Source organism: Podarcis muralis, chromosome 6 (assembly GCF_964188315.1).
Source record: "Podarcis muralis chromosome 6, rPodMur119.hap1.1, whole genome shotgun sequence".
NCBI lineage: Eukaryota > Metazoa > Chordata > Lepidosauria > Squamata > Lacertidae > Podarcis > Podarcis muralis.
Window position 1 is genome coordinate 62,455,425 of NC_135660.1, and position 14,102 is coordinate 62,469,526.

At 41.7% G+C, this 14,102-nt stretch overlaps 1 protein-coding gene across 4 annotated transcripts in view; it reads left to right on the plus strand.

Annotated features, from left to right (window-relative positions):
* The window catches only part of BLNK (B cell linker), a 102,867-nt gene that overhangs the window by 80,735 nt on the left and 8,030 nt on the right, over positions 1 to 14,102 (plus strand). For all 4 annotated transcript variants that reach the window (XM_028729845.2, XM_028729843.2, XM_028729844.2 and 1 more), the window contains 12 exons: positions 502 to 659; positions 3,867 to 3,954; positions 4,598 to 4,693; positions 6,993 to 7,018; positions 7,590 to 7,615; positions 8,418 to 8,522; positions 10,823 to 10,865; positions 11,311 to 11,344; positions 11,675 to 11,747; positions 12,298 to 12,328; positions 12,760 to 12,802; positions 14,010 to 14,088. In XM_028729845.2, coding sequence (XP_028585678.2) covers positions 502 to 659; positions 3,867 to 3,954; positions 4,598 to 4,693; positions 6,993 to 7,018; positions 7,590 to 7,615; positions 8,418 to 8,522; positions 10,823 to 10,865; positions 11,311 to 11,344; positions 11,675 to 11,747; positions 12,298 to 12,328; positions 12,760 to 12,802; positions 14,010 to 14,088 — 802 coding nt within the window. The remainder of the gene's footprint in view (positions 1 to 501; positions 660 to 3,866; positions 3,955 to 4,597; positions 4,694 to 6,992; positions 7,019 to 7,589; positions 7,616 to 8,417; positions 8,523 to 10,822; positions 10,866 to 11,310; positions 11,345 to 11,674; positions 11,748 to 12,297; positions 12,329 to 12,759; positions 12,803 to 14,009; positions 14,089 to 14,102) is intronic.

Genomic DNA, 14,102 nt, shown 5'->3' on the forward strand with positions numbered 1-14,102 from the left:
CAGACAGAGATGCAGAGAACCAGAGAGCACAATATACTGAACCTGCTTTGCAGTCACACTAAACCATAATAGAAATAAGATACAGTTAATATGTATGAGCAGCATGCTGTTACGCACTGCCGAAACCACTCCTGCCATGTTGTTAGAAAACAAGCCATGGTCTAGCTTGGCATGTCAACTTAACCAAGGCTTATGGTTTGTTTGGTAGAAACAAACCACAAGCCCAAGTTCAGATGTCACAACTAGCCAGACAGCACAGCTGGAGTGGGAGAGGAGTGACAGACCCATAGTTTCAGCAGCATGCTGTTCATTCACATTAAACCATTGTTTTTAACTATGGTTTAATGCACCTCAGGTCAGTTACATGTCCTGTTCCCTGTACATCAGTTGCACGTCTGAAACTGATCTCAGTCTATAAGTAGACTAGATCAAAATGGAAGGGGATGGAGGCACCCTTTTGAAAGTTAAGGATTCTTACTGGATTTTCTTTCTCGTTTACAGACAACAAGCGGCCTAGTCCACAGAAGCCTTGGCCCGTCACCAAACCACTGCCTACTTTGCCAAGCAACTCTTTATCTAAACCAAAGAAACTGGCCACTTTGCCCTTGCCGCCTGCTGCTCTCAGGCCAATACAACCACCTAAGCCTAAGGATGATGAGGTAACGCTGACAGATAAATCAGGATAGTTATTAGATACAAAGGTTAGGCACAGCCACCTTAAGAATGAATCCTCTTGACCATGGTGATAGGGGGGTCACAATTTAAAATAATAAAAATGATGACAGTAATGGTTGAAAAATTATTGTTCTAGGACCATTTGCACATTTTATGAATTTAGCACATTTCACATTCTCTATGTACAAAAGATTCAGAAGTGGAAGGGAGAGTTGTAGGAAGCCGCATGCTTATTCCTGTAAATAATATTACCCTGGCACTAACAAGGCACTTCACATACAGTTTATTTATAAAAGCCGGAGGAACAGAATGGAGATCAAGATAATCAAGGCATAGGGAATAGGCACACAACTAGTGGCAGAAGTCAAATATTAGAATCTCCCACTTGCTGTTGTTCTTAAAATAATAAAATAAAAGGAAATAATAGTAGTTATTAATCTATTATTATTATTATTATTATTATTATTATTATTATTATTATTATTATCTTCTTATTCATCATACTAATCTTAAATCCCTGGGACTGGGATCATTGTTAAAGTGGTTGTACCATCTGAGGCCTTACAAACCCTCACATGCTCAAAGTGGAGACGTGTGAATGGTTTCATTTAACAGAATGGCAGTGTGTTCATTTATTGTTTGAAGCATTCATTGCATTGCTCACCCAGTGCTCACATCACTTGTCATACTCCCACAGTTGTACTAAAACCTCTAGAAGAGAAGGGCTCAGAACAGGTTCTCAACCCAGACCTGTTACTCCAATCCTCGTGTAGGAGCTTGGATGTTCTCTGTGCAGTTCTGGAAGATCAAGGGATGTTCTGCTCCTTTCAGTATTCAGAGGATGTGCCCATATTAAATGGGAATGATGTATGTGTGGAGCATTCTCTGCCGTTGAAGAAAACTAGCTGCTCCTGCACATGTGGAGGTCTTTGTGTGTGCACAAGAGGCCCCATGGAGCTTTGACTAATGGGCAGTGAGTCACCCCCAAATTATTCACATGCAGTCGCAGTCAGACATAATCCATTCCTAGTATTACATTCTGTCCTTATAACAAACAGCCTTGGTCCCGCATACATTACGGAGCATCATTCTCCCATCCTTTCTTCTTCTTTGGTTATTTCTTTGTCTTAAGGCTTGATACATTCATACACCAATCCAGGAAGAAATGCTACAGAACAAGAAGGAAGAAAACTATTCATATATCAAATACAATTCATACACAGTTGATGCACCGAGTTTATTTTTTTATGAATTTATCTTGTTTTTATGCTGCTCTTTGGTCATATTCCCAGGGCAGTTGGCAAAATAAAAACCCACCGAAGCCCCAAAACAATTAAACTGTAAATACAACTGTGTTACTGCTGTAAATACATTTTGCAGAATGCAAAACAAAAAGGGGAACCTGGTTCATACAAGTAATAAAGCAGGTGCAACAAGTTTTAATTTCAGTTTAGTACATTGCTTTCCAAAACATTGATACAAGGATTCTGTTCTGTTGAAAATTTAAGAATGGGTTCCCTAAATGAAAAGGTAGCAAATTGTTAGCTTTGAATGTCATTGTTATTATTATTGCATTTTTACTGCCAAGAGGGGAGGGATAGACATGTGAGATTTTCTGACTTAGGTCCCAAAAGAAGCTTCCATCTGAGCGATCTGACCACATCGCTCAGTGGTCTCAAATTGATTAATAATTGCAGAAAAAATCCTTTTGGAAACCAACAAGGAGAAGTCACCTACTTGTACAGAGCAGACATGGCAAACCTTTGGCCCTCCAGTGCAGCTGAACTATTAACTCCCATCAGTCCCAGCAAGTATGGCCCCATGGCTAGAGATTATGGGAGTTGCACTTCAGCAACATCTGGAGGGCCAGAGGTTCCCCAAATTTTCTGTAGAGGATAATTAAATCATAGCTGTTAGCTCAACTGTTATTTATTTGTTGTTGGATCCATAGCCAGCCTGCTGTCTCAAAATCCCTCACAGCATCTTACAACATATAGTTAAAAACATTAAGCCAAGCATTGTAAAAGTACAAGTAAAGTAGTACCAAAATCTTAACTAAACCAACAACCTAAAACAGTTGAAATCACCCATAGGTCTGAATGGAGCAGTATGGCAGCCATGATGCAATTAGACCACACTGCATCTCAGTCCCTCCCCAACTTCAGAATGGCCCAACATAAGGGGGGTTAGTATTGCACCTGATGTCATGCTCAGAGTGGACTCATTGAAATCAATGGACTGAAGATTGTTGTTACTTACTTAATTCCATTCATGTCAATTCATTCACTCTTGAGTCAAATACAACTCAAAGGTCTCAAAAGGGCCAGTTTTTATCAACTACAGTCAAACCTCTTCTTACGTCCGCCTCCGCTTGCGTCCATTTCTCCCAATGTCCGCGGCAAACCCAGAACTAACCGTCGGGTTTGCCGCTGTTTGCACATGCACAGAAGCGGGAAATCACTGCCTGCGCACAACGGCGCCTCTCCCAGCGACCTATTTTGACCTCCGGACAGACCTCCGGAACGGATTATGGTCGCAGGTAGAGGTTCCACTGTACTTAAAATCCTGGTGATGGATGCCAAGCAAGCAGACCTCTTTCTTCCATTATTCAGGTGCTCCCACAGAAAAACCCATGCTTCTAGCGCAAGACACCTTCAGCCCATACATGACATAAAACCCAAAACACTCAATTAATCTTGGTTCACTGGAGCTGGGGGTATTTATGGGAGAGGTTTCCCAAGCTTAGACCTTTGTGTGTGTTTTTTTCATCGTCTCATAAAGACAATTTATCTAGGTGACATACTACATCTTCCATGTGTAAAACAAGGCTAAAACACAACACTGAATCCAAACCCGGCATAAAATAATGAAACAAACAACAGCCATAGCAATGCAACTTTATAACATGAAAAGAGAACAAAAACGTACCGACCACCATCAACCAGCAGAGATGAATGTTAAAATGATCGGAAGGGGGTTTTCCTCCCTAGGAGACTGGCTATTAATGGCTTTGCCGGGACAGAAAAGATAACAGTGGCACTTTCTACATCCCATTTATTTCACAGGAGAAATCTAATTGTGTGCTGAGAGCTCTGCATTGAAACCGCAGGGGAACGCACAATAGTCTCTGGCTGGGTCATGTGCTATTTTATACATACCCTATATTAACTCATCTCTGCATTTTCCTTCAGGCAGATTACGTTGTACCTCTAGAAAATGACGATGAAGAAGATAATTATATTCAACCCACAGAAGAGAGCACTCCGCCACCTCAAAAACGTAAGCATCTGGGTTGTTGTTTTTTTACACACAACTTCATGAAGCCAACCAAGTGGGCAAGGTATTGGATCTGAAACGTGTAGGACTCCATTTCTGTCCAACAGACAGGAAGAAAATTCTCAGAATTGGGCATGCAAATTTAGCTAGCAGGGCCATTCCTTTTGCTAAGATCCAGTCTCTTCCCTTCCCCTTCCAAAGGACTACAGAGGTGAAGGGAAGAATGCAGGAAATGAGGGCAAGCAAAAGGCACATTTTGAATCTGAGAGGTGATATTTTATGTACATTTTTAAACTTTCCATAGAACGATGAGGGCTAGGTTCTTGGCTGCTGATTTTAATATATTCCTTCCTTTCTTTTTCTTGGGGTTCTGCACATACCACTAGATTTCTGCTGTAGGCTTGCTGAACCATGTCTCTCCACATTTGAACGGACCACTTCCTTTTTAGAAAAGGAGCTATAATGCATATTTAAGTATACTTCTAAAAGGGGGGTGGGGCTGGTATATTGCTTGCAGCATAAAAGAGAAAAATTCAGTTTCAAACAATTTTAAGGAAACCAATTTAGCCAAAAACACTATCCCCCGATACATGTGATTTTGGTTTTCATTAGTGTGACATGCCTATGTTTCTTTCATCATTTTAAGCCCCAGTGGTGAACAGATTGATCAAGCCCATGCAAAAACTCGATCCTCCCAGTTCACCAGCATTACCTCCTGTTCCTGCATCGCCTTCAACATTAGGTATGAAAGAATGTGTATTAGTATAATTATAAACACCATTGTATATGTTTTGAAGTTGTGGTTACATTTTGCAGTCCGTTTAAAAAGCCATCATAAAAGCAAGATCTAGGTTTGTACATATATATATATTTAAAGGGTGTTGGGAAACTGTGTCCCTCCAGATATTATCCCTGACCTGCAATCATCACTAACCATTGGCAGTGCTCCTTGAATTTGCAGCAGCCTCGGGGCTGATTTTTCATCATAAGTCATCCTGGATCTACTATATTGCCAACTAGAGGAAATAGCTCACTGTTTTGTCTGATAAGACTAGCAGGCTTCATTAATGCTGTACAGTGTAAACAAGCCACGCCAGAGAAGGGAGTTTTTTCTACGCACATTGTTTGGAACGTCAGAAAGTTCATTCATGGTACTCCTTTCGGTTTCTTTGGATGGTAGCAATGACTTTGCTTTCAAATAAAACAGCACCCCCTAGTGGAATTTATTAATGCTACGACTATCCCTACTTTCATCCTTTGCATCAATGACATTATTATTTAACACATAGTTAGAAAAGCTGGATTTGAATAATTTTTCCAACCAATTCCTTCTAATAAGTGAACATACACTTAGCCATAACAGACAGTACAACATTGCAAGACAAAAGTTTGACTTTGTTCCTGCTGAAATCAATGGGATTTAACTCATTTGTCCTCTCGCATTGATTTCAGTGAGGCCTGAATTCACATAATTTAGTCTGTATTCAAGTCAGAAAAAATAGAGCTTTGATAAAATGAAGTATGTTAGTAATATGCTTAAGAATTTCTTGCAAGGATCCTAAGATAAGTGAGCAGAAAACTTAACAGAAGGAAAATTTTCCATTCCCTCCCCTCAGCCTATATCCCCTTAATAAAACAGTGATGGCCAAACTTGGCCCTCCAGCTGTTTGGGGACTACAATTCCCATCATCCCTGACCATTGGTCCTGTTAGCTAGGGATGATGGGAGTTGTAGTCCCAAAACAGCTGGAGGGCCAGGTTTGGCCATCACTGCCTTAAAAGCTTTTCTGAGATGTCAGGGGACCTTCTTCAGTAATATGGGGTGGACACATGGGGGGCGGGACTGTTCAGGAAGAGCAGTTCCTGTTATGAGCCCCATGGAAACACCTTGACAGGAGTCGGTCCGATGGGGAGGAGGGGTGGGAAGAGATATGGGAACTGGAGGACTCTGACCCTGCAGGAGGGTCCCAGCAGATTGGGAGGTGCTGACATAGACCTGGGGAAGGGGCCGCGTTGGTTGCCAGGAATACAGCCTGCCTTAGGGTCATCTGATACTCCCAAGTGTAATGTCTTAGCCAGTTGATGTGACTCTGTTGCTACTCCCAGCCAGCGAAGAGCCACTCTCCCAAGGGGAGGCACAGAGGGATCAATCAGACAGTGAGCTGGCACTGTCATCACCAGGGAAATTGCACCAGTGCAAACAGACTCCCTCAACGTGCTCTCAGAAGTGCTTGCATGTTTGACCAGGCCCAAACCTTGGGACATCACAGTGCCTTCAGGAAGCCCTCCGGCAGCACCTGAGGATAATAGCTCTCTCCTGCTGTTTGCATTCGGACACATGCTGCCTCCAAACCTGGAAGTAGCACATAGCCATAATGACAAGTACCCAGTGATAGCCTTATGCTCCACAGGGTTTGTCCAGTCCAGGGATCACCAAACTTTGGGGCAGTGGGCAACCTTGGAATTTTGAGACACTGCCATGGGCACCAGTCCAAAATTGGCTGCTAATGGGGCATGGCATAGCACAGACTATCAACTGCATAAATGAAGGTGTCCATCACACTCTTCAAAAGGAGAGCCCAGGGTGTGTTTCAGAAGCTTAGGTTCTACCTAGCCATGAACTCTCGAGCTCTGCCATGCCTTCAGGATTTGTGACCTGTAACCCAACTTTTGTTTAGGCACTGTAGTGAATCTTGGAATAAAGACAACCCTTTGTCTTACCCAGCATTGTCAGTGAGGTCCGACTGTCCTTAGAGGTTTCTTTCTGTGAACGTCTTTCTTTTCACTTATCGTAGGACTGAAGCCAATGATGCTTAATATTGCTAATATTTTTTGTTTTAATCTGTTTCTAAATATCAGTGGCTTTTCACCTTTCAGAAACATTTTAGCACGATCTACAAGTATCAAATGTCCTGCCAAAACTGGTTATCATTTTTTTAAAAAAAATAGAACTCTCTCTATGTATAGTCATTCCTGTATCTATATTTGTGCCTGCCTGTTTGGTGTTTTGTTTCTAACTGCAGAACATCCTTCTTTTTCCAGATGTCTATGAGATTCCCGAGGAAGAGGTAAGACCTTGTGTACATACCTTGAAAACCAAACGCTGCTTGAGTGCTAAAAACTCCATCTGCAAAAAATCTCACCTGTGCAGAAGGATCCTGTTTTTTATTGAAGAGAAGAAATGTTCCATGCCCAGAGTGGAAAATGGCATATGGTCCATTTTGTGCTCAGATGAAACCGTGTGCATGTTCAGAACGGTATTTCACACACTTGAAATATCAAATGGAATACATTCTGACCATACTAGACATGGAAGTTTCCTTGTATCTATAATATTGTGACGGGGGACTTCCAAGTCCCTTTCCATTTGCATCACTTCTTTCTCCTCATTGTCAGGAATGTTCTGTTCATAGTCCTCCTCCTAAGAGCATCCAATACAGCTTATGTCTCGACTCTGTCCTCTTGTGGGGCAGGTTCTGTACAACCTGTCTTTTATTTGTATGGAGGTTTTTTTTAGGTTTTATTGGCTTGTTCAATTTTGTAATTGGTTTTAGTGTATATACTGTGTTATAAATCACTGGGTAAAAGTGACTAAATAATAATATTATTAATAATAAACAATTCATTCTCTCCCTACAGGAAAAAGCACTCCCTCCATTGCCCAGGTAATGTGAAATCTGTGTGAAAATCTGTTTTAAAAAATTATTATGTGATTCCCTGCACAAGTGTATGTCCTCCTAGAGGTGTATTCATCTACTCCAGATACTTAAAGCACATTTAGATCAATGGTTTATGAACGGACTAGAATTCAACTCCACTTAAGTGGAAATAAGGTGGGGGGGGGAGATCAAATGAGAGGGAGGTTTGGCTTTAGACACCAGGCAAAAATGTTCCTCTTCAACCAGGCCTTGGACTGATTAACGTCCGATGCCCTTTTAAATGTGTTGTGGGAAGGGGCATCCGTGGTTTGTTTGTTTGTTTGTTTGTTGTTTTATGTTATTATGTTATGTTATTTTTGTGTTTTTTATATTGTATTTTTATGTTGTGAACCTCCCTGTGATCTACGGATGAAGGGCAGTATACAAATGTTAATAATAATAATAATAATAAACTAACACCTTTAGGATTATGGCCATAGTCATCTGACTGGTGTACCTTATTTGCAAACTGAAACCATATAGTCTCTAATGCTACAACTGAGACCTAGGAATTTATTAGAAGACTGATGCATATTTATGGTTATCTTAATAGGAAAAATATGCCCAGCACCATCTTTTTCAAGAAATACGTCCTGTAAACTTCTTCCAGCATCTGTCTTGCCTTCCAATTATGAGAGTATCTGGGCAAGAAAACTGCTCATTAATCCAAATTCACAACAGCTGGGCAAAACTTGTGGGCTAGTTCACATTTTTTGTAAACGTAAACTTTTAATATGAAACCTAGACTTTTAATATTTTCATCCCTAAGGAATTCCAAGCAACTTCCTCCGAAACCTGGACAGAGACCTGAACCCAGAGGACACTCGCTTGAACACAATGCAGCTAAAGAGCCCTTTAAACCTGACGTGCCCAGGTTAGTTATGAATAATTAGAATATCTGTAACAATCTACGAGTATGTTACATGAATAGGGGTTCACACTGAGCATTCAGTTTGGCATTGTGGGTACTGCATGTTCCATTTCAAATGCCCAGGCTCCATATGCACTATGCATTTAAGGCAGTATCATACCATTTTAAACAGTCAAGGCTCCCCGCAAAGAATCCTGGGAAGTCTTGTTTGTTAAGGGTGCTGATAGGAGTTGATAGGAGACCTTTATTCCCCTCTCAGATCTGTAATTCCCAGAGTTAGGAATTGGGGTTGGTTTTGCTCTCTGCATTTTTCTTGAAGCTGTTGAGCAGTGAAAATCGTGTCCAGTGTCCCCCTAGAACAGGGGTCAACAACCCGTGGCTCTGGAGCCGCATGTGGCTCTTTTACACCTTTGCCGCAGCTCCGGGGCGGATACTAGCGAGGGGAGGAGGCGCAATGTGTGCCCTGACACTCCCCACTGTTTTAAATGTCGCAATGGTTTTGCGGCTCCCAGTTGTTTTTTCTTCGGTCCAAGTGGCTCTTTTTGTCTTAAAGGTTGCAGACCCCTGCCCTAGAAGGTCGAAAACCATTTTGGGATTCAGGAAGGGAAGCCTCGGATATAGTTAGGAGATGGTTTGCTAAGATCCTTGCAAGAATTTTGCCAACCGCAAGTAATAAAGAGATGCCTCAATAGCTTCTGCAGTCTGCTCTATCACCCTTTTTAAAACAGTTGATAATTTTGGCATCCCTAAAGCCTACTGGGATCTCCTCACTCTCCCAGATTTTTTTGATGAGCTTGTAAAATTGTTGTACAAGTTCAGTTCTGCCCACTTTGAAGAATTCGGCAGGTATGCCATCAGGTCTGCTGGTTTTGTTGTTTTTCATTTGGTTAACAGCTGTACACAACTCTCCCAGATTTGGAGATACTGCAAGCTCATCTCTAATTTGTTTTGTGGAATTCGTGAGAGGACCTCAGCAGCCATGGGGGGAGTTGCGGTTAAGGAGATGCTGGTAATGTTCTTTCCAGCGCAGTGCAATAGCTTCTTTATCTTTTAGAAGTGTGGCATATGCATAGGGGGCATATGCAATGATTTATTGGTCCATAGATGGTCTTGTAGCTTTAAAGAAACACTCTGCATCATGAGTGTCGGCTAAGTACTGGACTTCTTGAGCTTTTTTTATCCACTAAGTGTTCTTTGGTTCTCTGGTTCTTCTTTGAACTTCAGCCTTAGCATTGGCATAGGTTTTTTTCTTAGTGGCACAGTTCTATCTCTTTGGCAGATCTGAAAGGCCTTTCTTTTCTTGTCAATAATGTGCTCAATCTCACTATAATTCTCCTCAAACCAGTTCTGGTGTTTCTTGGTTTGGTGTCCAATAGTTTGTTCACAGGCTGCAATAATGGAGTTATCAGGGAACTCTGAAAGCAGATGGTCCTTAAGAGTTGTTTGGAAGCAATCTCACTTAATAGGATCTTGAAGGGCTTGAGTGTTCATTTTGTGCCTTGGTTTCCTTCCTTGAAGCCTGTGTTGAGGTATAATCTTGATAGCCATCATGGAATGTATTAATCAGTGATCTGTCCAGCAGTTGTCGGCACTCGTCATAGGAGAACATCACGGCGATCTTCAGCTCAGACAATTACATAGTCTAAGAGGTGCCTGTGGTTCGACTGAGGGTGGCTCCATGATGTGTTTTTTTAAAAAAAAAAAAATGTTGAAAGAGTGTGTTGGTAAATAACAAGGTTGTGCACTGCACATATAGTCAAAAGTAAGATTCCATTCTGGCGTGCTCTGGTCCATGGGGTCACAAAGAGTCGGACACGACTAAACGACTAAACGACAAGATTCCATTCTGGTTGCTGTTGCCAGTTCCTTCTTTCCCAATAGTCCCAAGCCACAGATCAAAATCTTTCCCAACTCTTGCATTAAAATCACCCAGGAGGATAATTTTCTCCTTAGGCATCTCTGATAGGATGGCATCCAGCTGAGAATAAAAAAATTCTTTAATGTCTTCATCGACATCCAGTGTTGGTGTATAAGCACTTAAAAATAGTAGCCTGTTGGTTTTTGGTGAGTTTCATTAAAAGGGTTGAAAGTTGTTTAGTGCTGACATAACAGCACTAAATGTCAGACATCTCTGCTCTACAGGAAATCCACTAGTCTCTCTCTCTATGTACGCATAGTTCATCCTAATCAGGGTGCTCGCTACAACAAAAGTTTCAGGTGAAACTGAAATTATAGCAAAGCAGATAATTACTGTTACAATTAAGAGCAAAAAGTTTGATTAAAACATTTTATATGCTTTCCAGAAATGTTTTGCCACTTCCTAGGAACCGGCCACCACCAAAAATTGTAAGTTGTTAACCACCTACCTTGTTTGAAAGGCAATTACTTGCTGTTGCTTGAGGGACAGAAAACCAATTACATTCTGATTTTTGTGGAGAAACAAGTCCTCATGTCCTGCTTGTAGGCTTCCCATTGGCATCTGATTGGCCACGTGGATAATAGAGTGATGGACTAGATACATCTTTCTTCTTATCTAGAAAGCTTCTTTTTATGTTGTGCTTTGAACTAACAAAGATCTTCACTGAAGGATTGGGAAATGGCATTTCTTCCAGTTTTGTCTCAATAATTTAGGAGAGCACATCTCCTCTGATTAAGATATTTGTTGGCTCAGAATCCTTCCCCGATTGTTCCTTCAGTTTTCTGTGGCTAAATAATCTGGCTTTTCTTATTAAGTAAATGTTGTTTGGTATATTTAAATACCAACATCTGAAAACTGTTATTTTGATTTCAGGAACCGGATAGTCTCGGAATACAAGATGATGACAGTAAGTATATTCTGCCCTGGACACAATTGAGGGGCCTTTTGTACTACGACTGGAGGGCATCAAAAGCCACTCCAGCACCAAATTTCATACTTCTTCATTCCACTTATACTGAAACCCTAACAAACTGGGGCTACATTCATGCATCTGCACTGTTAATATTCTCTGTGTATCTAATGCATATATTTCTGTGACATATGTATTTCAACCTGGAGCCTTCCAGATGTTTTGCACTTCTATACCTATCATTGCTGGGTATTGGCTATGCTGGCTAGAGATGTTGGAAGTGTAGTCCAAAAAAGGGGGCACTAAACATTGTGTCTGGATTTTTAGATCTCAGCAGCAACAGCGCTCCAGAATTCAAGGCTCCTTCTGCTACAGTCCCATCTCCATTTCCACGGATTCCGTAAGTTATAAAAAGATGTTACTTTAAAACTATTCCATGCACTCTCAGCATGTACTGGAGGCAGTAGAGTCCTATGCATTAGACCAGTGTTTCCCAACCTTGGGCCTCCAGCTGTTTTTGAACTACAATTCCCATCATCCCTGACCACTGGTCTTGCTAGCTAGGGATGATGGGAGTTGTAGTCCAAAAACAGCTGGAGGCCCAAGGTTGGGAAACACTGCGACCCATTATATAAAAGACCCCACTGGATTCTTTTTAAATGCTCATCACCATTAAGCCAAGCAACATAAAAGGTTTCCATGAGCTGGATTCCCCAATTCTAAGAGGGCTTTCCTGCCTCCCTGTTCCCACTGTAGTCCTTTGTAAAGGCTCTCAGAAGGTCTAAGGATCTCTCAGGCATAGCACTTGATGTGGCAGGTGGGGCTGGAGGAGGAGGAAGGGGGTCGATTCCCCTTGTGTGAGCCAAAATGCCTTTCACTCATGTAGTGACACTTTTGCCTCCGAGCTTATGAATCACATGCAATAACTCTCTCTTTCTTTTCACTTGCAGGAAAAAATTACCAAATCCAGCACTGCCATCAGTAAGTTGATTTTGATTTTCAAAATATTATAACACATTGAAAAATAAATGAGAATACAACAAAACTTTCAATCATTCCATAATACTAAACAGTGCTTAACACAACCATTATCCTAAATCAGCCACGTTGTTCCAATTTCTCGGCGCTAAATGGTAAAGAGGCTATTTGTACAGTGAATTTTGCTTCTGCTGACAACCAAATCCTCAGTGTGCTACTGAACAGAGCAGAAATTTATTACAGCCAATTGCTGTGGCAGATATTTGGTGCTTCTCTTCTTACAAAGTACAGTACTTCAGTGCCTAGCGAAGGATATCCTCTACCACAAGCCTAAGAAGGGAGCAGGGATCTCAGTCAGTTGTGATGTCAGATCACTGTTCGAAGGGCATTTAACCACACAATCTTAACCCAGTTTACTTCCTATGTCCCCGTAGAAACCAAGCCTCCCTGACAGAGATCACCTAACTGTTATTGAAGGTAAACTACTTCTACTGTTCAAACATTTGTCTACCATTTTCTTATTAATAATGTGTAAAACTCTGTAGTGCTGCAAGGCCGCATACACTATTGAATCCCACAGGATTGATTTTGTCTAACTCTTCTACGAAAATTCAGATGGGGGTAGACCATAGCTCAATGGCATAGCACACACCTCCATAGCATCTCCAGTGAAAAGATCAAAGAACAGAAGATGGAGAAGACCTCTTCCCAAGACAATGGAGAACTGCTTCCAGCTAGGGTAGAACATATTGGGCTAGATGGAACAACAGCCTGACTACTAGAAGGCATTTCCCTCTATTCCAAGAGAGCTTTTGCAAAGTAGAATTAGCAAGGTATTTACAACCACATCCAATTACTAGATGTACCAACTAGCAATGTCATCTTCTCCTAAAGTGTTTAGTATGTATTGACTGGATTTGTGCTGTAGGGTGGGAGGGGGTGCAAGTAGATTGGTCAGTGGTCTACTGGGGGTTCACCAGTCAGTGATCTGCTGATGGACCATCTCCTGCTTGCTGGGCTTCTTGCAAAAAGTGCTGAACTAAGTAGTCTACATACTCCAGGTCATGAAATATAGACTAGTAAAACCTGTTAAAGAGAGCCTGGCTATTCACTTTTGCTTTGCAAATTTATCAAGTGCATGTGAACCATGCGGATTCTCAAGAGAGAAGACCACCACCCAAGTCTGAAGTCAGCTCTGGCACAGTGCACTGTGCACCCATCTCATTCTGCTCATTTCAACAAGGTGCAATGGGACTGGTAGAAAGTCTCGCTTTGTTGCAAGGTGTTGAGCAAGTGGTATCCAGTTTCCCTTCCACCTGTACATATAATGCCACTCTGGTTGTAGAACTGAGGACTGAAAGCCTGAGAAGCCCGTTTTGCTCTCCTCTTCAGGGTTGTACTTTACATCGCTTTATAGCCAGAAAATGAATAATGTGTGATATAAGGCACAATTCAGATGAAGATAGCAAAACCAGATTCTCAGCAGAGAGCAGATGAAGGACTAAAAGCTGCTGTGCCTTGACCTTCAGAAGTTGCAGCTGCAGCACAGCAGAAAGTGGAAGGTCAAATCACAAGGTAGGGTCCTTGCCGCTCATGCAAGCTGAGCTACGCAGTATGTCACCAAGGGCAACCGAGACCCATCTGCATCCTTTCCCTAATCAGACTTCTCTTTTTCCAAATGTAGATAAACCTATACCAGCTGAACGCCGGCGCGTTTCCAATCATGATATCCCTCTTCCACCCATCCCACCCAGCATCCAAAAGTAAGCACATAATT